The sequence below is a fragment of the Simochromis diagramma genome, unplaced genomic scaffold (genome assembly GCF_900408965.1).
Source record: "Simochromis diagramma unplaced genomic scaffold, fSimDia1.1 OVJJ01000443.1, whole genome shotgun sequence".
NCBI classification, from domain to species: domain Eukaryota; kingdom Metazoa; phylum Chordata; class Actinopteri; order Cichliformes; family Cichlidae; genus Simochromis; species Simochromis diagramma.
Genome location: NW_024387268.1, coordinates 381,973 through 403,726, shown reverse-complemented (window position 1 = coordinate 403,726; position 21,754 = coordinate 381,973). Strand labels below are relative to the sequence as shown.

Genomic DNA, 21,754 nt, shown 5'->3' with positions numbered 1-21,754 from the left:
AAACTCCCTTTTAAAATCAGCTGATTTGGTGATGCTTCCCCCGCAGCGAGAGCAGCTGCGTTTAAACCCACTCATGATGATCTGACTTCATGTTTTAGGCTCTTCGGCTGAATTCGGCATTCAAAACATTTTCACGTGTTGGTTTCCAAACACTGAAAGTCTGCAGTGGTCCTCAGCCCGCTGCGTTCACGCCTGAGCTGACAATAATCAGATTACTGGAGTGGATGTAAATAGAGAGAGCGCGCTCAGTGCGACCTTTGACCTTTCTCCTGCGCGGTACCTGCTGCCCGGACTCGTCAGCGCGAGTTCGAAGCTCGGCGGTGCCCACACGTCCAAAAGTCAAAGCGGCCATTGTTCGTTTCCCTGGAGAAGAATGCGGTGATGTCATGGGAGGAAATTTAATTGGACCGTGCTGTGAGCTGAGGCGTCCCCCCCCCCCCCCCCCCCCCACCTTCACAACAACTGTAACCCCCCTCCCCCCTCCCAGCCCTCAGGACGAGCCCGGGAAGTTTCCAGAGCTCCCAAACATCCAAGAAATGTGTTAAAGGAGCTCAGCCCCCAGTTTAGTGGAGTTTACACTATAAAACACGGAGTTTGAAGACCTGACAGAAGCTACGAACGGCCATGTTTGCACGTTTATTTCTTCTAAGGAAATATGTGTTTATAATGGCAGGAAGCGAGCGACACAGTGAAGCTGTTAGCCTTCATCAGAGTCACGGATGCTCTGAGATTTGTCACCTTTTCCTTTTCTGTCATTTCGTTACCTCGGAGTACTTGAACAACCCAAGTGCAGTGTGCTGGTTTCTCTCAAAACGTGATTTAATGCCAAACTGCCAGAAATGAATGTTCTCAAAGTGAAGAGCAGCTATGAAATGTGACAGCAGAAATCATTTCAAGAATTTATTTTTTTTACTGTGAGGAAAATGTCACAGCTCTGAGAAAAATGCGATGATGCCACCGGGCCGCACAGCGTGCTGAGGCGTGCCCCTCCCACCCCCACCACCCCTCAGGCCGACCCCGAGGCTCGGATACGTTTGGAGCAGCGATGTCAGGAATCCACGAGAGAGAAAAAACGTCTCCTGATCCTGGTTTTGTTCTTCAGCCGGGCTGACGTGTGACGGCTGCTCGCAGTGAGGCCTGCGTCCGGTTATTTGTCCATGATTCTTTACAGTCTTTGCTTGTTTCCATGTGGGTTCATCAGGTTTGAGTGTGTCAGAGGAAACAGCTGCATCTCGAACACGTTGAAGGACAGCTCGTGATTTTCAGGTCTGGCCTGAGCGAGCCGACTGCATCGTCTTCCTCCCCCTGCCTCATCTGTCCTCCAGAACGACGTCTTCCTCGTTAAACGGCGTCCTCTGTGGACGAAGAACATCTGCCTCTGAAATAAAACCTCCTTTATAAGAGACTATCTGAGGTTTATGACCAAACGCACCTGACTGTGTCCACAGTTGCCAAAATAAAAGCTCAGATGGCGACGGCGCTGATTCATCTCTCCGGTTTATTCAGACGCTGGTTACGGGCAGTTTGCGTCACCCTTCTCATATTTTTGGAAGCATTTCCCAAACGAATTCCTCTTTGCCATCCCGTTGCCGACCTGATCCTCCGCTTGCAGAGTGGCGTGACGCAGACGTGCCGCGGGGAGCCGAACACGCGCACATGCTCAGTTGATCAGAGCTGCAGAGAGCGAGGCTGCAATAAGAATCATCACGCAGCTCAAAGTAAGACAGAGTACCAGATCAGTGAGTCACAGCAGCGGCCTTCATATCGACTCCTTTGAGACTGTTTGCTGTAATCGTGGCCTCTCTGGGCCTCCGTACATTTGAGTTTTTCCAGCTAAAGTTCTGATAAGTTTGTTGCTTCTGATCCAAACTTGGACTCCAGGCTTAGACTGGGAGATTCAGGCCAGAGGTCAGAGGTCACGTGCAGCTACGGAAGCTGTCGGTCTCGTTACGTTGCTCGCTGGCACTTCAGCAGAGCTCGTCCTCCCTCGTGCTCGTTTGCATTTCTGCTCACTGAGTCGTCGTGTCTTCCATATCAGGGCAGGAAAAACTCCCAGCAGCCCCCTCTGCCCCCTCTCCGTCTTTGAGTTTCTGTGGTCTCTTTCTTCCTCCGTCCGTCCCTCCGTCCGGCGTCACTATGCCCAGCGGAAACGCATTCCTGCCGTGTCACCCCCGTCACCCCCACCGGTCCCTCGGAAAGAAAAGCTGCTTCTCCAGAACGACTGGAGGCTCTTTTCATGTTCGGGCGTGACTCCGAGGCCCCCCGAGGAGACTCTGGCAGGGTCAGCGTGCCACAAAAGGCGGGTTAGCGCCGCTTAAAGCAAAACCAGCTAATTGACGATGTCTGCGTTTGTTTCTCAGCAGCGGCTTTGCTGCAGAAGCGTCTTAACGGCAGCTTAAATCCTCAGAGGCTCCAAGGAGGGGCAGACAAAAAGCTTCTATAGTGAATTTGGCTTAAAGGTTGAGTTCACTGTTTTTTAATCCGGCCTTTATTAAAGCGCCGTTTCCTGTTTACAATATGAGAGGACAAAAGCTCCTCTTTTACTCACTTTTTACACTTTTAGGAGGCTTAACGTGTAAAAAATGATCTCAACTGGTTTATTCCAGGTCACCGTGTTAGATAATAGAATACTTGGCTTTGCTGGTGAGAAATAAATCAGAAAAATAAAGCTGTACAAAAACCAAATCTCACATTTTCAAATCGAGGAAAAACGTTCACTTTAATCTGTGTGAGTCAGAAACTGCAGTTCCACTAATGTCCACCGGGGCTCCGGTGAGTCAGTCCCCATGAACTCCCATGTTAACGTGTTTACAGCTCTGGTTGTAGTTGCTATACATCGTTAGGGGCGTGGCCTCTTTGACTGACAGGTGGATGGCGACACAGGCGGCTAGCTGTCTGCTAGCTTCACTGCAGCTAACTGGAGCTGTTGGAGGTTTTTGGGGCCTTTTTAATGACATCATGTGACCTGCTGTGAGGTTACTGTGGTAACAGACCGAGAAGACTTAAACCAGTGTGTGACGTCACAGCCTGCAGCTTACATCCAGCGTCTGGAGGCCTGTGACTGTGCAGAGGACAATAATCTGATTTACTTGATGTATGTTTATTTTTCTTTTAATAAAAATACTTTTTTAAACTCTGACAATAAAGCGATCCCTGGGGTGAAGGAGCTTTGGTGCACCCAGCTCTCCTGGGTGAGGGGTATGTTTGCTTCGCTCCACCAGCGTGCTCAGTCGCTGTAGCTAAGCGCTCGTAGTCATTTTAAGGATGGCTGACCTGTTCTGTGATTTAGGTAAAAAGACGAGAATGAAACAAATGTCAAATATGTGAAACGGACACGTCGTCCAGCTGCAGGCGAGGCTGTTAACCCTTCACCTCTATAGCTCTTGTTAACTCCCTGTAATTCATCTCCATAAAACCTGAATCATCTCCGATTTATGAGGATTTATTCTGCTGGAAGGCTCCACCTGCTCTCATAGAGCCACGTCTTTCAGAGTTTTAAGTTTCATCAACTTTCCTCTGTGCATGCTGGGAAACGGATGAAAGATGGTGGCAGCATGAAGATGGCTCCTCGTCAGCAGGAGCTCGGTTCGTCCTCGGTTTGTTTTTCCAGTCTGTGTGGCTTCCTCTTTGTGTTCTCAGGACGGCGCTTTGTCGTCTGTCTGCAGCGTCACTTCCTGCGGGCCCCTCCGGCCTCCTGTCCCAGCAGCCACCTGGACTTTGTTTGCCTCCCGATTGCTGCGACAACAGACGCTTTTGTCCCGTCCGTGAGGATGCGGAGGCGTGTTTCTGTGCGGTTTCTGAAGAGACGTCACCGACGGGTTTGTGTTCCTGTCAGCGGCGTTCGTCTCCTCTGACGCCTCTTCATAAACCTTTGATCCGAGGCCGGCGAGGCTCCACGGGACGTTTGCAGGTCCCACGTGTTCGCCGTCAGATCTGAATGAAACGGCCTTTTATTCTGAAACTGGTGAACTTCACTCAGCCCAGTTTGTTCCAGGAACTGAACCAGCTGTGGAGGAATGTGTGGGAAACCATGACGGAGCGCTTCCTTTTCATGCTGTGATCTCTGCGAGCACACAGACCTGTGAGGGGACGTTCTGGGGAGGCTACATAAAAGCAGCACGGTTGGTGTTCAGACCTCCGTCCACCCGAGGCCCGTTCTGCTCCCCTCACAAACGTCACCTCAGCGTTTTCCTTTTGTTTGATCTTGTTGCTCCATCTCTGCGTTTGAGCCGTTTCCCCACCTGTGATGGGAACAGCTTTTGTTTTATGACTCTGTAAATATGTAATCATGAATGTTTGACGGATATTTCAAACTCGATTACTGTAAACAGCCTCACAAGGCCGACACTTTGGGAACGCAGTGACACACATTTAATCCGTTCTGAACATTTTCTTCATGTCTGGTTTTCATTCTTCTAAGAAAACACCTCCACCCATGTTTGACTTACCAATGGCCAGTGTCCATGCTTTTATTTTGACAGTCTACAGTGTTGTGGCCCCTGATTATAACTCGGCGGCTCTGCGTGACGGTTGGTCCTGGATCTGCTGTGGAGAGCAGGTTCACGGCCGTCCACGCCGACCCTGAGTTGGTGCAGAGGCGGCTGGTTTCAATCGTCTGTCACATCAGGAAATAAAAACATCTGCTTCTGTTTGTTTCACGCCGAGTTTGGTTTGCGGTGAAAAGACGAAGCGAGCGTGTTTGTGGAGATGAAAGCAGCACAGTAGCAGTTTGGTCTTCATGAGATGTGCTGATGCGTCCCTGATCCAGCGCTCCAGGGTCGGTGCTGTTTGTTAAACCGCTGCGTGAAATTTAAAACCTTCAGCCTGACCTCTGATTGGCCGCCTGTGTTTGCAGCGCTGTGTGAACGGAGCAGCCGGTAATTCAGAAAATGAAACCTCAGCGGTGACGTCACGTCCACCGAGGCTTTGATTGTGAGCAGTAAATGGGCCTCCGCCCTCGCGGCGCCTGTTAGCCTTCGCTCGTAAACTCGTGTGGTCCTCAGAGCGTCACGCACGCACGGGGAGGACGCCGGCGGCGTGTTTGCTGTTGCTTCATTGTTTCCTGTAATAAACTGCAGCTCTTTGTGCGCTTCAGTCCTATCAGCAGCTTCACCTTTATTTGCCGTTGACACAGAGGGGCCCCTCCAGACCGGGGCCCTGTCAGCGCACTGTTTACAGAGCAGATTCTTTGGCTGAGCAAACAGCCGTACCCCCCGCCGCCCGGCTCAAACGCGGCGGCCTTCCTTTGCTCGCTGACTGACGGCTGCTAGAGCGCTCAGGCCGACCTGCTCAGACTCGCCAAATATGCGGAGACCGTCCGCAGCCCCGAGTGTCGCAGTCAGAGGAAGAACTGCACTTCACATTCCTGCTCAGCATTTCCCAAATCGCCCGAGATCATCCCCCCGACAGGGCCCGAGCGGGCGTCAGGAAACAGTCCTGCAGAGACACGATGCTCCGCAGAGATCCTCAGGTTACAGTCAGGGTGGAGGTACAGCTGCATCCAGCTGTGCTGTGCATGGTTTAACCTCCGCCCTGGAGCATCAGTATTTTTGATCCTGCAGCTCGTCCGACTCTCAGCTTCTTTCGGTCTGCAGGTTTTTAGTCTCCTTCCATCTGTTACACAAACTAAATCTAACCTAACGCTCCTCCCTCTCTCTGCAGGTAAGGCCTTCGACATCACCTACGTCCGCCTCAAGTTCCACACCAGCCGGCCGGAGAGCTTCGCCATCTACAAGCGGACCAGCGAGGGCAGCCCCTGGGTGCCGTACCAGTACTACAGCAGCTCCTGCGAGAAGACCTACCAGAAAGCGAACCGCGGCTTCATCCGCACCGGCCAGGACGAACAGCAGGCGCTCTGCACCGACGAGTTCAGCGACATCTCGCCGCTCACGGGAGGAAACGTGGCCTTCTCCACGCTGGAGGGACGACCCAGCGCCTACAACTTCGACAACAGCCCTGTCCTCCAGGTGAGCGCGTTTTTAGTTCTGATTTTACCTCATTAATCATTTTTAAAGGCTCTGAGAGCAGAAACAATATCAGCTCCACAGAAAAGTGATGTTAGAAAATCTGAAAACAGAAATGTGACGAGAATTTACGGGAATCATGTTGAGGCACAAATTTGACCTTTAATCCTTTTAAACGTGTCTTCTGTTCTTCATAAAGTTCTTATTTAGAAATAAAATAAGGACACTGTTTGAGCCTCAGTAACTACGGATGAAGGCGTGCGTGTGACGCCACCTGAGACATCGTGACTCCTCCCCTCACAGAACGAGAAGCCGGAGGTTACGCCGCATATCTGGGCACAGGGAGGTTTCGTTTGAGAAAGAGCAGCAGCTCCGTGAAATCAGAGTTCGGTGGGAGTCGCTCACACAGTCGGAAAAGCTCACATGAACCAGATCGCTGCTTTCCCCTAAACGAACTCTCCGTAACCATCAAAGATTCTTTGTCTTTTGAATATTCGATTTGTTCCCTTGGAGCCTGAAACTGATGAAATATTCCCAGAATGAAGGGAAAGTTTCAGACCTCAGCATCTGTAATGCTTTTGTAAGCGAGTGTTCCCTCGTTCTGCAGACAGAAGTTCTTGAGCAGCACCGCCTGCGCTGCGACCCGCTTCCAGGCGACGCCCCCGGATTTCCCAGCTCGGTTTGGCCCGAGCGCCCGGCAGCTGGAGCGCTCTCCTCGTTGTCCCCTCCTCTTCCCGTCGCCCGTCAGCGCGTTTGCGATTGCTTCATGAGCAGGAAGCAGAGTCTGTGTTCATTCCTCTCGCCTCAGTTTTTGTTTTGTAAGGTCACTCTGACACACACACACACACACACACACACACACACACACACACACACACACACACACACAGCACTAAATACAGTTTATAGGTTTTATCAGTGACAAGAGGAACACTGAGTTTCCCACAGTCATCACACTGGAGGTGAAGAAACACGAATGATGCAGTGGGAGAGACTCGCATGATGAATGTTCCTCTGTCAGACTCTGCGGGAGAGTTTGTGGCATCAGTGACTCACATTATTCATTTAGAGCTGATGTGTTTTAATCAGGAAGGTCCTGAAAGGAGGCTGTGTGTAAGTATTTATTCTGAAAACAGCGAGTGACAGAAGGTCCTGATGGATGGACGGAGCTGCCCGTCCATCAGCGTTTCGTCTACTTTGCTGGTTCAGTTTTTATCAGATGAATTTATTCGTGCACTGTCTGCAGACGGTGTTCCTCATAGCTGCTGCAGGTCTCCGGGACATGCTGGAGATCAGATCTTCATGTATGGAGATCCTTTTTAAGGACGGACCATAGTTTCAGTCAGGATCTGACGCAGCTCGTTGTTTCTGAACCGTCATCAGTTTTCAGTAAGGTCGGTCCTTAAGAAGCCGAAGCCCACGAACTCTGAAACTCTTTCATGTTATTTTTCAGTCTTTTCTTATTTTAGAACATTTGATTTATTTAAGTTTGGCTTGATTTTAAAGACGATATTAAAACAAAGACTAAACGTTGAGAAGAGTCGGCTGATGATAAACCACCAGCCATGACCTGACGTGATCTGTGTGCTGGTGATTAACTCAGGAAGTATATGATCCGAGGAACTCAAAATACAAATCTGCTGTTGCGCTCTCCGCCTTAACCTCAGATAACTAAACCCCGACGGAGGTTCAGGTGTCGTTTGGCTCAGATGAAGGCTTGTTAAAAAGTGCAGCTGGTCCGGTTATCTGCTGACCGTTTTAAAGGCCAGTTCTTCTCCCATCTCCGACATTCATGCGGCATAAACGCATCCGGCCCGTCCAGCAGCTGCAGATCCTCACGCTGTCCCATCCAGGAAGCCGGAGCAGCCTCGTCTCCAAATCGCCGCTGTCTAAACTGTAGCGAACATTTGTTTGCCATCAATCAACTGCAGCTCCGTGCCAGTGTGGAGGCCTCGCCCGGGATGTGTTTTCTTGAAGGAAGAATGCTGCTTGGTTTTAGGAAGTCCTCCGGGAATCACAAACATTCAGCCTGGAAACAAACAGCCTGTCAGGAGGCGAACGAGAGCGAGCAGAGACGCAGCCAGTGATTATTTTAGAGGTGGAATAAACGTCCAGCTTCAGCTGTTTAGTCTGCAGCGTGTCAAGTCTTCCACATTAAAACTGCTCCACAGATTGAAATCTTAATCCGTTCTTCCTCGAGCCCAAGAGGGGGAAATTCCCAGAGATGTCCTGAAAGTGCTGCTGGGATTTTGTCCAGATGCGCTGTGAGCGTCCGGGACGTTTTCATGTGCAGCAAAAGATCCGACTTGTCTCCGTTAGTCGACCGACGTCAGCTGCAGACGTACCTGTGTCTCCCCGGGTGTTTCCTGAATGTGTAACTCAGGAACAGTGAGCCTGCTGGGGCCACGTAACGCAACATTAGCAGTTGTAGCTCCGGTTGTAGCAGACACCTAAAAGCGTGGAAACAGCCTGTCACTGCGCCTGTAACTGGAGGTGGCGCCCTCTGCTGGCTCGTTTCAGCCAAACATCGGTTAAAAACCCAAAGACGTCGATTCCAACACGATGCCGTAAACGAGCAGAGCGCTCAGACCCTTTGAGCTCAGTCTGTTTGAAACGAAGGACACAGCTCAGACAGGAAATGACATCAGCAAGCTAACAGGAAGTCTGGTTCACTTCATTTCAAAAATAAAAAACTGTTCCTATCCTTTTCCTGCATCTGCCATGTCTCGTTTCTGGAGTGTCTGCTGTGTTCCCGGGAATGTTGGAGCGTTTTTTTTTTTCTTTGTTATCTTTTCCAAAATGTTGTGTTTTCTGTTTTTTGAAGGGGTTTCCTGCCTCAGTGCCACCGTAGGAAAAGAAACCCGGAGCGTGACATCTCCATCAGCCACATTAACATGTTAGCTAACTTTCATGTAACGGTCGCGACATTTAAGGCTGATTTTTGTCGTGGAAGCACAAAGTGGAGTAAATGTGGTGTCGTTGGTCAGCAGATGGTTTATAGTTCGGCAGCTGCAGACGTGAGTCTGACAGGAAAGAATAAAATGATCGATCTAAATGTAATAAAGATCCCGTGGATGTCTAAGGCCACAGTCCTCAGTGAGGATGGTCCAGCAGGGGTGAATCAGGGATGTTGTATTTCTCTGCGGGACCCTCAGAAACAGTTAGAGGTGAAAAGTCGGGCCTGTAAACACTTGTGCCAGCAGCTCTCGGCTGTATTTAATGCCGTGATGGTTGATCGTCTGCCCGTTGAGGTGGACGCTCTCAGCTGCTGGTTATTTCCCGCTCAGAGATGACAGACAGCAGGAATGTCACAGAGCGACAAACAGCCGTCTGACGCCTCCGACGGGCCGCCGCCTCCAAAAAGATCCTGGCTTTGGTATAAATAGCTCGATGCCAGCGAGACAAATAAGGAAGTTCAGAGCTGAGCTGCAGAGCTAAATCTGTTCATTTACACGGAGAGGAAGTACGAGGCTCGAGGAAGCAAGGGAGGAAATAACGAGCCGTGAAAATGCTTTTCCAGAAGGCTTCGGCTGATCGCTTTTCCAAACTGGGATGGGTCATGTGATGGGGCAGACTGCCTGAACTGAAACATAGTCAAAGGTTACACTGAAAATATTACCAATAAAAAAATTAACTGGATGTTTTATCAGCGTTTAAATGAGTTTACAGCTTCCTAATCGGCTGATATGCATCGCTCCACCGATCACATCAGAGTGTAACAGAGTTACGTGGCAGCTAATTCTGCATAAATGCCGTCTTTCTCTGAGCATCTTAGAAGTTTTGTGTCTGGATAAAGGTGGACTGTGGGACCAACTTAGTAATGCACATGTGGAGGGTTTGAAAGGAGGAAACACAGTATAGCTGTGACTTTATTGGCCAGCATTTCCTCAAAGAGCAGCCTTTGGTCTCAGGACGCCATCATGGAAGTGAGAAACCTGCAGTTCCTGTAGCGTCCACTGGAGGCTCCAGCATTCCTTTATAACTCTCCTAGATTAGTTTGCATTAGGGGCGTGGCCTCTATTCAATTTATTTAGATTCAATTTTATTTATACAGCGCAAAATCACAACAACCGTCCTCAATGTGCTTTATATTATAAGGTAGACCCTACAATAACACATACAGAGAAAATGATATGATATGAATCATATGACCCCCTGTGAGCAGCACTTTGGCGACAGTGGGAAGGAAAAACTCCCTTTTAACAGGAAGAAACCTCCGGCAGAACCAGGCTCAGGGAGGGGCGGGGCCATCTGCTGCGACCAGTTGGGGTGAGAGAAGGAAGACAGGATAAAGACATGCTGTGGACGAGAGACGGAGGTTAATAACAGATATGATTCAGTGCAGAGAGGTCTGTTAACACATAGTGAGTGAAGAAGAAACACCCAGTGCATCATGGGAATCCTCCAGCAGCCTACGTCTATTGCAGCATAACTAAGGGAGGATTCAGGGTCACCTGGTCCACAGAAGAGCGGCCTGAATATTTAAGACCTTGTAGATCAGGAGCAGGATTTCTGGATTTAACAGGCAGCCAGTGAAGTCACAGTTTTCCTGAGTGGGCAGACAAACATGGAGCAGGTCTGACAGCGGGCCAGCTCGCTTATATTGAGCTCCACTTTCCCCTCGAGCCGCCGCTTCGTCTTCAGCTTCTCCGAAGCTTCGGGCCTGACGAGCTTCCTGCTGAAGGGAGCTATCGCTGGCTTTCCCACGAGGCGAGATGTTGAGTAACTTTCTTTATCCTCTGAAACACAACAGGTGTCCTGAGTAATTCCCTCCATCTGGATCTTGTATCGTAAGGCCAAGAAAATAAATTCATTTCTGTGGAAATGTCACAGTGTGAGGGCCTGCTGGTGTCTGCGTCACTGTTTTTCCCACAGCTGGAACTGAAACCACTTCTCTGTTTGCAGAGTACAAAAACCAGGATGTTTCACACGCCTGCGTTTGCTTTGAGTTTAATTAAAGTAATCAGATTACTGGTTGAGGTAGTCATGCTCTCTTCAGTGTGATCTTAAATCACTCTTGGGGCAGAATCGGCACAAACATGCGTCCATGCTGAGGCTCATCCAGCAGTGACATCGTTCCAGCTGTTTGGATAAACGGGAGAAAAACCAAACAAAGTTTTAAACATTTCTTTAGTAGTTGGATCATAAAGACATAAATTATTTCTAAAAACTCAGCTGGGGTCCAGAGACGCGCTGCTGTCCGATCACATTTACGTCTGTCCAGTAGGATAAACGGGCCGCGTCTCAATCAGATTTGTTATGAGTTTGATCAGCTGATTCATAGTTATGGAAGAAATATTGTTTTTGCAGTATGACTGGCTGACATGGACCCGATGGGGACGGTAGTCTAAGTGTGAAGAGGCTTTAAGCCCATCAGGACATCAGAGCATGGTCAGGTGTATGAGCATGCTCCGTTGGCAGGTGATGCTCCTCTGTTTGCCCTCGTGTGTCTAACGCAGCATCCATGTTGTGTCTGTTGCAGGACTGGGTGACGGCCACCGACATCAGAGTGACCCTGAACCGGCTCAACACATTCGGAGACGAGGTCTTCAATGACCCCAAGGTCCTCAAGTCCTACTACTACGCCATCTCTGACTTCGCGGTGGGAGGAAGGTAAAGCCTCAGATTCACTGCAGGTCCTGTTTTTCAGTCGAGTCCTCCGGCGGAGCTCTGCTCTGCGGTCAGGTCCCGCCGTGTCACTGTGTGGTCCGCTTCCTTGTGACCGGCGCAGGATCCACACTAGAATTCGTTTTTCGACAGGCATTACTCGAGTGTTGCACGGAGCACGACTCTGCAGCCATAATCTGTTTGAATGTGGAGCACATTTCCCTTACGCCGCCAGCATTCCTGAAATTCCTAGCCGGCAGGGCCAGATTATAGGGAAACCGGAATGAGGCGGTCCGACAGCCGTGACGGATGGAAGAAAAGGGGCGATTCCCGAGCCGAGCACCTGGAGGATTTAACCTTTACTTGTCCCAGGAGGAGATTTTCCTTCTGCACCTTCACCTGGATCTACCTGAGCGTGCTCAGCTGGCAGCTCCGTGGGCAGATTTATCTGCACTTTATTATATCAACACTTTTCATTGTGCAATTCTGCCAGTGACTCATTCATGCAAACACACAGCTCATGAACACTCCTTTGAACTCCTTGAACTCGTGCAGCAGCTTGAAGCAGGTAGAGACTTTCTGAAAGCAGCAGCTCGCTGCTCATTGGACAGAAGATCACCTGGAGTTTTTCCGTTTGCTCACGTTTTGGCCGGGAGGGAGCAAAGGGTTTAAATCCAGCTTAACATGTGTGATGTTCAGGATTTCTTTCATGCTTCTCCCTCCGTGCCTGCTCGGGTTCGACTGAACCTCCAACAATCTTTCTGTTTTTGAGGTCTGTAACCAGGAAGGTTTCTGATCCTGTGTAAACCCAGGACACAGCCACGGAGACGATGATCTTTATAGTTTGCTGTGAAGCGAGCGCAGCGATTTATTGAATTGTGTGCAAACGTGAAAATACAGCTTTTAAGGCAAAAACAGAGTTTAACGGGCTCCTGAGGGAATCTTTGGTGTGACCTCCTTCACCCTTCAGCACAGCGTGAGCTCTGCTTTCTTTACATTCGGAGCTCTTCTCCGTCAGGCTGATCCCACGAGCTGAAATCTGCTCCAACCACGATGGAGCCTCCACCTTGTTGCACAGAAGGACCTCTGTCCCGACCTCCTCCCTGAACCAAATCTAGATTTATCAGATTTCCCATCAGAACGGTTCCACTGATCAGTCCAGGTCTTCTATAGTGTGCATGCTGGGGCTGGGCCATATCAAACCGTTCACGGTAACACCGTGTAATGTTGGGCAACGATAAGAAAATGAAATATGGAGATAGAATATGGGTAAAACGCGCATGTGCAGTGTTTTCATACGCACATGGCGGAAAAAGCACTGCGGCGACGGAGAATGAGAAGGGCGAAAGCAGATCGTTGAATGAAACGGATGAATGAAATGAAACGGCAGCTACGTTGTAGCCACAGCCACCCTGGGGCGCACTGACAGAGGCGAGGCTGCCGGACACTGGCGCCACCGGGCCCTCTGACCACCACCAGTAGGCAACGGGTGAAGTGTCTTGCCCAAGGACACAACGACCGAGACTGTCAGAGCCGGGGCTCGAACCGGCAACCTTCCGATTACAAGACGAACTCCCAACTCTTGAGCCACGATTGAACCAGAACTGGTTTGTAAAAATGCTGCAGCTTCACTGGTGTGGAACTGGTTTAGCTTTCGTCCCTCAGATACACAACAAAGCACTATTTTTGGTAGCGCATGCTAGCGGGCCGTCGTTATTACCGTGTTTTTTGGAAAATACAGCACACTTAGAATCAATCGGAGCATTACGGCTATCGTAGGCAGGAGCCTCGCGGAGTGACGCGTACAGGTGTCCTTTCTCTGCGCCGAGGTGAGCCAGGCTTTCAGCTCTGAGAATCACCTCGTTGGTGTAAAAATACTTTGTTGTCAAACTGTTATCTCTAACATTTTTCATTTGAACTAAAGAAATGGGAGCAGACGATGTTTTTGCGACGGGCCGATGGAAACAAAGAGCTTAAAACTGGTTCTTTGCTCAGTGGTCCAAAGATAAACTTTGATAGAGCTTCAGAAATCCCGAACTCGAGAGCACCTCAGTAAAGTCTGGCTCCTTTGAAGCAGCACATAAAGAAAGGACTCGAGACTTTTGCACAAAAGTGTGTGACTCTGTCACGCTAACGGCCACAGACTGCCTCCTTCTGCTCTTGAGGAGTGATTGTGGGGACATCTCACTGAAGCCTTCGCACTCACCGCAGGAGAATAAAGGACGTGTTGTCCCACGGAGGTTCTGTGCGTCACTAGATGGCGGCGTATCTCCGACACATTCCTCAGCGCTGCTCGTGAGTCGCGCTGACTGTTTATCTGTGCGCTGCTTTATCGCTCCTTCGTTCTGTGCCGTGAGCTCCAGAAGGGCTCAGGGTGCATGCTGAAGTCTGCACGTTTACAGTATTAAACCCGCTGCACACTGACTCAGTGCTGTAAGCCCGAGGCGGTGCAGCTTTAACAGCTCGGAGCACGAACCCAGGCCTCTCTTCCTTCCCACTGTCAGTTTTTCCAACAGCTCGCTGCCAACAGACACCTGAGACCATAGCCAAAGGTGGCTGCTGAGCAAGTCCCGTCCTGCTGAGGCGGGTGGCTGCGCTCCCTCGGGAGGTTTGAGAAAACCTTTGCTCGGAGCTGCAGAGCGGAAAAACCTCATCGGGAGCGAAAACAATGACGACAGTAAACTGAACAAAGAGTTGAGCTTTAATGACGGTGTGTGAGCGTTAGCAGCAACCTGGTCCAGGTGTGACAGGTGTGCTTCTCTACTTCCAGGTGTAAGTGTAACGGCCACGCCAGCGAGTGCGCGAGGAACGATGGAGGACGGCTGGTGTGTAACTGTAAACACAACACCGCCGGCGACGACTGCCAAGAGTGCCAACCGTTCTTCAACGACCGGCCCTGGAGGAGAGCGACGGCCGACAGCCCCAACGAGTGTCTGCGTAAGTCTGCCGCCGCACGTTTGCCCCGTCACCGATGATTTCACTGCGTCACGAGAGATTTTGGTGCATCTTCAACTTTTTCGCTGTTACCTGTTTCGGGTCTTTGATTGTGAAACTCTCCGTCTCTCAGCCTGCGAGTGTAGCGGGAAGAGTGCCGAGTGTTTCTTCGATGCCGAGCTGTACCGGGCCACCGGTCACGGCGGCCACTGCAGGAACTGCGCCGACAACACGGACGGCCCCAACTGCGAGCGTTGCCTCGACAACTACTACAGAGACCCGGGCGCCAGCCGCTGCCTGCCCTGCCTCTGCAACCCCGTCGGTGAGTGGTGCACACTGAAGAGAGAGTGTGTGTGTGTGTGTGTGTGTGTGGGAGGCTGTGAGTGGGCCTTCAGCCCCGATTGTGAGAGTGGCCTTTCCCACGGACATTTGAACACACCATGAATGAACAGTGATGTGCTCACGTTTACTTTTCCACTTGAACACAACAGTCAGACGTGTGTGTGTCTGTGAGTGTGATCGTTTGTTCTCGCGTTGTTTCGAGTGTTTGCTGATTATTTTTTGATCTTTTTTTGGCCTTTGTTTGTGTTTATGTGGTAAATGTTTGTGTTCGTGATGCTTCTGGATGTTTTTGCTGCACGTTGAAATCACTTGTTTGCTCTTTGTTACCCGTCTTGACATTTTGTCGACTCCTTGCAGTAGTTTTTCTCTCTGTCAGTTTGTCGGACGTCTCTGTTGTGATTTTTCAGGAAATCTGTCGAGCCGTTTGCAGAGAATCGAAACACAAATTGCAGAAAAGGTTTAAAGATCAGTTTTGGTGATTTTGTAAATGTTTGAGTGAAGTGAAAACATGTGAAACCGCAGGCATGGACTTTGTGGTTTTCAGCAGTTTTTAACGGAGCGCAGCAGGAAACCGCCGCCTAATGTGAGCCAGCTGCTCCACCCGCTCTGCACTGCGACGGCTCATTAATGCAGCTGATTGTTTGCATGTGGTTGGAGGTTAACGTGTGTGTGTGTGTGTGTGTGTGTGTGTGTGTGTGTGTGTGTGTGTGTGTGTGTGTGCAGGCTCCGTGTCCCCTCAGTGTGATGACCGAGGCATGTGTGCGTGTAAACCCGGAGTGACCGGAGAGAAGTGCGACCGCTGCCAGCCGGGACACCACAGCCTGACGGAGGCCGGCTGCAGGTACCCCACTAACCCCAAACATCAGCTGAGCTCAGACACGCGAGCGTGGCCCGGCAGAGGTCATCAGCTCAGGTTGACCTCCTGCTGGGTGCACGGCTCTCTCACAGCAAACACTTTGAGTATCTCTGTCACTCGCTGGTTTTCCAGCTTGTTTGGTGACCGACGGCAGCCGTCAGCCGGTCGGGAAGTCACGTTTCCTTCTGCAGCAGGTTTGAAAGAACAGGAGGTTTCCCAGTTCAGGCGCATTTACATTCCAGGTCTCCAGAAACAGCAGAAAACGCATCAGCAGCACGACTCGACTGAAAAACAGCAGAAATCACAATGATGTGAAAAATCCGTCCATGCTCTTCCACTCATCCTCTTCAGGGTCGCGACACCGAGCTGCCCCACGTGAGAAACATTTAAAAAATGAAATCATGTATAAAAGATTGGAACAATAAAGTCGGAGCAGAAGAAAACTGGACATAAATCAGGACTGAAGACAGATTTAAATTGTCCTGTGTTTGGTTTTATGTGGGGGGCAGTAACAGAGAGCCCGGCCACCTTTGGGTTTCGGGTGAGAGGCCGAGCTGATCCGTCCTCTGAGCTGACACGCTTTTTCTCTGAAGTCCAGCAGCCGGGCGTCCACAGAGCTCCGGCAGTCCAGCCGGAGGTGACGGAGCCGTGGCGTTCCTGTGTGGGTCAGATACGACTCTGCTGAGCGGAGCTGTCAGCTGCACGGCGCCAGCTCCTTTAGTTCAGCTTGTTAGAGAGAAGCCGACGTCTCAGAGACAAACTGAACCGTCCAAAGAGGAGACGTTCTCCCACGTCAGGAGTATTAAACCCCGTTTCAGTGAAGAAGAACTTGAACTTTGACCCAGGAGGAAACAGGGTCAGGTCAAGGGTCACGATTACATGAGCTGAAGTGTGGTTGGCTGCTGGAGAATGACCACTGAGCTGTGAGCGCCCCCTGCTGACTGAACTGTTTCAAATATCTTTTATTAGGAGCAAGTATCATGGTTGTTACAGATTGATAGAACTTATGCCCCTTTTTTCTCCAAGCTAACAAAACAGACAAATAAACAACAACAAAAGAAAGAGAAAAACAAACAAACAAAAACCTGATGAGTCTGACACTCTCTCTCCCCCATCAGGCAGTGCTCTTGCTCGCCCTCAGGCAGCACGCAGGAGTGTGACGTGAACACGGGTCAGTGTCGCTGCAAAGACAACGTGGAGGGCTTCAGCTGCGACAGGTGACGCACAGTCCCGCCCACACAGGGCGGGGCCCACACACAGCCCCGCCCACACACGTTACGTTAACATGCAGCGAGTGAAAGTGCAGTTCGTGCAGCAGCACGTCACAGGTGTGTTCTTGCTGCTTGTGTCCCTCAGGTGTAAGCTGGGTTACTTTAACCTGGATGAGAACAACCCTCAGGGCTGCACGCCATGCTTCTGCTTCCAGCACTCGTCCGTGTGCGACAGCGCCGACGGCTTCAGCGTCCACGCCATCAAATCTGACTTTAGCAGAGGTAACACTGCCTGCAAGCCCCACTCAGGACAGAGATGACCCCACTCTAACTCCACTGTACATGCACTAATATGTGTGTGTGTGTGTGTGTTAGATGATGAGCAGTGGACTGGTCAGGAGCGTGATGGAGCCAGGGGCCAGGTGCAGTGGTCATCCAGCGGACAGGAAATCTTCCTCATCTCAGAGGACTACTTCCCCATTTACTTTGTGGCACCAGGTACACACACACACACACACACACACACACACACACACACACACACACACACACACACACACACCAGCAGAGGAGGGGGGAGGTGGTCTATTTTGGCGGTTTGGTCGTTTCTGACTCTGTAGAAGTCGTCTGTGGATTATCCGGTGGGCGTTCTGGGTGCAGACCCAGGAGTCCACACACAGGTGGAGGCCCCACCTCAGAGGCAACAAACAAAACATGGATTTGTTTTTGTCCCTGTGTGACGCTGCTGCTGATTGGTCGGTGACTCTGACTCGTTTCTGTGTCACAGAGAAGTTTTTGGGGAACCAGGTTTTGAGTTATGGGCAGAACCTGACCCTGAACTTCCGAGTGGACCGGCGGGACAGCCGTCTGTCGGCCGAGGATCTGGTGCTGGAGGGGGCGAACCTCCGGGTGGCCGTCCCCCTCATCGCCCAGGGCAACTCCTACCCCAATGAGAACACGCAGACATATGTGTTCAGGTGAGGCGCCGTGTGTTGTTTTCCCAGTGAAAACCAGTATTTAATCCAGCAAACTGGAACAGATAATCTGCACCAGTACGTTTGCTCTCAGCGTTAATCTGGAGTTTTGGGTGTAAATTAAACTCATAATCTGAACATATTCATGCAGTTTTTATTTACAACCTGTTTACATAGATTGATTTAATCTGGACTGTCTGGTTGCAGTCCCTGACACTTTTTGCTGACACAGATTATTTGCTGTTAATTTCTTCATAGTCATTTAATCTGGATTAAATTGAAAATATTTTGGTCATAAGATTTAAAATGATTAGTTGAATTGTGAACGCGGGGTGATTACTATTAAACTCCACTAATACTCTCTTAATCTGGATTAAGTTAGAGGTTTGGTGGTAATCTGTTTTGTCCTCCTTGTTTTGCAAATAATCTGGATGAAGCTGTGATATTTGTATGATTCTCAGGATTTGTTTCAGAATCTGCTGATGATGTCAGCTGATTTAAACCCTGTAGATTATTTGATAATCTGATTTTCCTTTTCAATGCTTTTGTCTTTGGTCTGGATTAAATTTGGTTCAGGCTCCACGACAGCACAGATTACCCCTGGAGGCCGACCATCAGCCACGCCGAATTCTACAAACTTCTCCACAACCTGACGGCCATCAAGATCCGCGGCACCTACAGCGACAGGAGTACGCAGCGTGCGCACACACACACACACACACACACACACACACACACACACACACACACACACACACACACACTCCTATCGTCTGCTATTGTTCACTAATCACTCACACCCTCCAGGTGCTGGTTACCTGGATGATGTCTCCTTGGTGACAGCAAGGCGGGGACCAGGTGTCCCGGCCCGCTGGGTGGAGCAGTGCACGTGTCCTCAAGGTTACCAGGGTCAGCACTGTGAGCAGTGCACAGTTGGATACCGCCGCGCCCAGCCGGAGCTCGGACCCTTCAGCTCCTGCGAGCCGTGCAACTGTAACGGCCACAGCGAGACCTGCAACACCAACACAGGTGAGGGTGGTGTCAGCGCGTCACAGAGGGCTGAGTGATGGGTTCGTTAATACTCAGGGCTGATTGGCTGCTTTTTCTGTCCTCCACCCAGGAGCGTGCGACTGTCAGGACAACACGGCCGGTCTGAGCTGCGAGCGCTGCCAGGACAGTTTTTATGGCGACGCCACCCAGGGAACGCCAGGTGACTGTCAGCCATGTCCCTGCCCGCCCGGAGCCACCTGCGCTGTCGTTCCCAGAACCAGAGAGGTGGTGTGCACCAACTGCCCCACTGGGACTACAGGTACCAGATGCTAAACTGTCAGCTAATGGCTCCCAGACTGTACTGTTCTTTATTTCCAAACTGCATAGCAGTACCTCGTACCTCAGCTTTCAGAGTAGCCATTAGTCCAGTGTGAGGTGTGTTGTTCTTCCATGCTGTGCCGGTCTCAGGCGTGTCCCCGGTGCCCTGTAGGTTTCATGAAGTGATTAAAAATAGGTTTCCTTGATTAACTGTTACGTGTGCCAATCACGTGACCTCACCTGTGTGCAGGTAAGCGCTGCGAGCTGTGCGATGACGGATTCTTCGGCGACCCTCTGGGTCAGAATGGTGGCGTAGTCCGAACGTGTCGGAGCTGCAAGTGCAGCGGCAACATCGACCCCAACGCCGTCGGAAACTGCAACCGCGAGAACGGAGAGTGCCTCAAATGCATCTACAACACCGACGGCTTCTTCTGCGACCGCTGCAAAGAGGGTTTCTATGGCAACGCGCTGGCCCCCGAGCCTGCCGACAAGTGCAAACGTAAGAGGAGTCCAAAACCGAAATCCTTCCCGTGATGTTTGAATTGCAAGCGCAGCGAGGAAACCGTGTGATCTCTGATTTGTCCCCAGCCTGCGCCTGCTCGCCGCTCGGCACCAGGAACCAGCAGACCAGCTGCTCTCAGGGCACGGGTCAGTGCGAGTGCCTCCCCAACGTGGCCGAACGCGACTGCAGCGCCTGCATGCCCGGCTTCTTCAACCTGCGGAGCGGGAATGGCTGCGAGCGGTGCGTCCATCACGCCCACACATCTGTAGCTGTGCTTCGGTTCTGAGCGCCTTCACGGGCTCACGGCACGAAACCTCAGTCTTAGTCACACTTACAGCGATAAACTTTAAATTCTTTCATTTCCAGCTGACTGGAAACCTGTGATTAGTCGATTCTGAGCAATTCTTCCAGGAAAACACAAACATGCACGTGTTTCATTGTGTTGTTTACTCATAGATGATGTTCTTCTACTTTTTCCTCCCACAGGTGCAACTGCAATCCCATTGGCTCCACCAACGGCCAGTGTGACATCGTTACGGGACAGTGCGAGTGTCAGCCTGGCGTCGCCGGCCTTCGGTGCGAGCGCTGCGAGACCAACTTCTTCGGCTTCAGCGTGTCTGGATGCAAACGTGAGGAAACTCGATAATGTCACATTTTGCAGGACTCCGCCCCGCAGCAGCTGTTGGCTGCCTGAAGCGAGTCTCGTTCTCTCCCCAGTACCGAATCAATGTGATCATCTGAGGAACACACCTGCACTCTGACACTTCTAAGCTTGAATTACTGAGTTTTAGTGTTAGGGTGGTCGTCTGTGCCTGATGCTGAGATCTATGCTGGACGGATGCAGCGAGTCCATCGCTGTGACGTTTTAGCGTTACGTGAACAGAACAGGACCCAGAATAGATCCTGGTGGATCTCCTCCGGTCGGAGGTCAGCAGGCACCGGCTCAGGTCTGTTAGAACCAGAAACATGAAGCCATGATCAGCTTTTCAGGGCTTTGCATCAACTGCGTGCACGAGGTGCACCGTGCACCAGGAAGTGTTTAAATCTAGTTTCTGCACCTGCACAGATCCAACCTGCCAACGCGCTGTTTTTGATATCATATTGTACGGCTCCAGAATAGATCCTCTGAGAACTTCCTTAACCCTGATACCTGTTTAAGGTAAACACAGCAGTTTGTAATGTCACAGCGCGCCGTCTGTTAGTGTAGAGTAAACTGGGACTGAAAGGCAGGATCCCAGTTTGCATTCCTGCACACTTGGACGCTGCAGCACCTGCTTCAGTGAAGACTCAGACCTTCTCTGCTCTAACAAACTGTAAAGTTCAACTTTATTCAGCCTGCAGTTTGCGGGTCTGAGCCACGTCGTCTTCCATCACATCAGGCAGGCTCGAGTCTGTGTGTTAGACAAAACCGAGTCCTGTAACTTTAAGAATCCTTTGAGCGTTCAGGGTGACGAGCTGTGCTGTGTGTATGAGAGCTGTTATTAATGGACCAACGTCCTCGTCTTTGTTCCTGCAGCCTGCGATTGCGACCCCGAGGGCTCCGTGTCGGGTCAGTGTAAGGAGGACGGTCGCTGCGAGTGTCGGCCCGGCTTCGTCGGAGCTCGGTGCGACATGTGTGAGGAGAATTACTTCTACAACCGCTCGGTGCCGGGCTGCCAGCAGTGTCCTTCCTGCTACAGTCTGGTCAGAGACAAGGTGAGCCCGACTCCGAGGCAACGCCTTCACTCTCCTCGCACAGAGGAGCTAACGTTTCTGTCTGCGCGTCCAGGTGAACCAGCAGAGGCAGAAGCTTCACGAACTGCAGACGCTGATCGATAACCTCGGCTCGGGTCAGGACACCGTCAGCGATCAGGCCTTCGAGGATCGTCTGAAGGAGGCAGAGAAGGCCATCATGGACCTGCTGGAGGAGGCCAAGGCCAGCAAAGGTGAGACCTGAACTGAGATCTGACGTTTGCAGTTTATTTCTTGTTGCTGAGCAGAAAGCCAGACTGAATGTCTGTGACCTTTGACCCCGCAGAAGCGGACCAAGGCCTGCTGGACCGCCTAAACGGCATCAA

At 50.9% G+C, this 21,754-nt stretch overlaps 1 protein-coding gene across 1 annotated transcript in view; it reads left to right on the top strand.

The window, feature by feature from the left end:
* lamc1 (laminin, gamma 1) overlaps nt 1-21,754 on the top strand; it is a 45,568-nt gene that overhangs the window by 17,074 nt on the left and 6,740 nt on the right. The window contains exons 2-19 of the mRNA XM_040002479.1: nt 5,662-5,966; nt 11,446-11,576; nt 14,341-14,507; nt 14,638-14,826; nt 15,570-15,687; nt 16,821-16,919; nt 17,059-17,195; nt 17,289-17,411; nt 17,701-17,890; nt 18,464-18,576; nt 18,695-18,916; nt 19,008-19,196; nt 19,446-19,694; nt 19,784-19,937; nt 20,184-20,326; nt 21,214-21,392; nt 21,466-21,622; nt 21,715-21,754. The exon at nt 21,715-21,754 is cut by the window's right edge and continues 166 nt beyond it. Coding sequence (XP_039858413.1) covers nt 5,662-5,966; nt 11,446-11,576; nt 14,341-14,507; nt 14,638-14,826; nt 15,570-15,687; nt 16,821-16,919; nt 17,059-17,195; nt 17,289-17,411; nt 17,701-17,890; nt 18,464-18,576; nt 18,695-18,916; nt 19,008-19,196; nt 19,446-19,694; nt 19,784-19,937; nt 20,184-20,326; nt 21,214-21,392; nt 21,466-21,622; nt 21,715-21,754 — 2,905 coding nt within the window. The remainder of the gene's footprint in view (nt 1-5,661; nt 5,967-11,445; nt 11,577-14,340; nt 14,508-14,637; nt 14,827-15,569; nt 15,688-16,820; nt 16,920-17,058; nt 17,196-17,288; nt 17,412-17,700; nt 17,891-18,463; nt 18,577-18,694; nt 18,917-19,007; nt 19,197-19,445; nt 19,695-19,783; nt 19,938-20,183; nt 20,327-21,213; nt 21,393-21,465; nt 21,623-21,714) is intronic.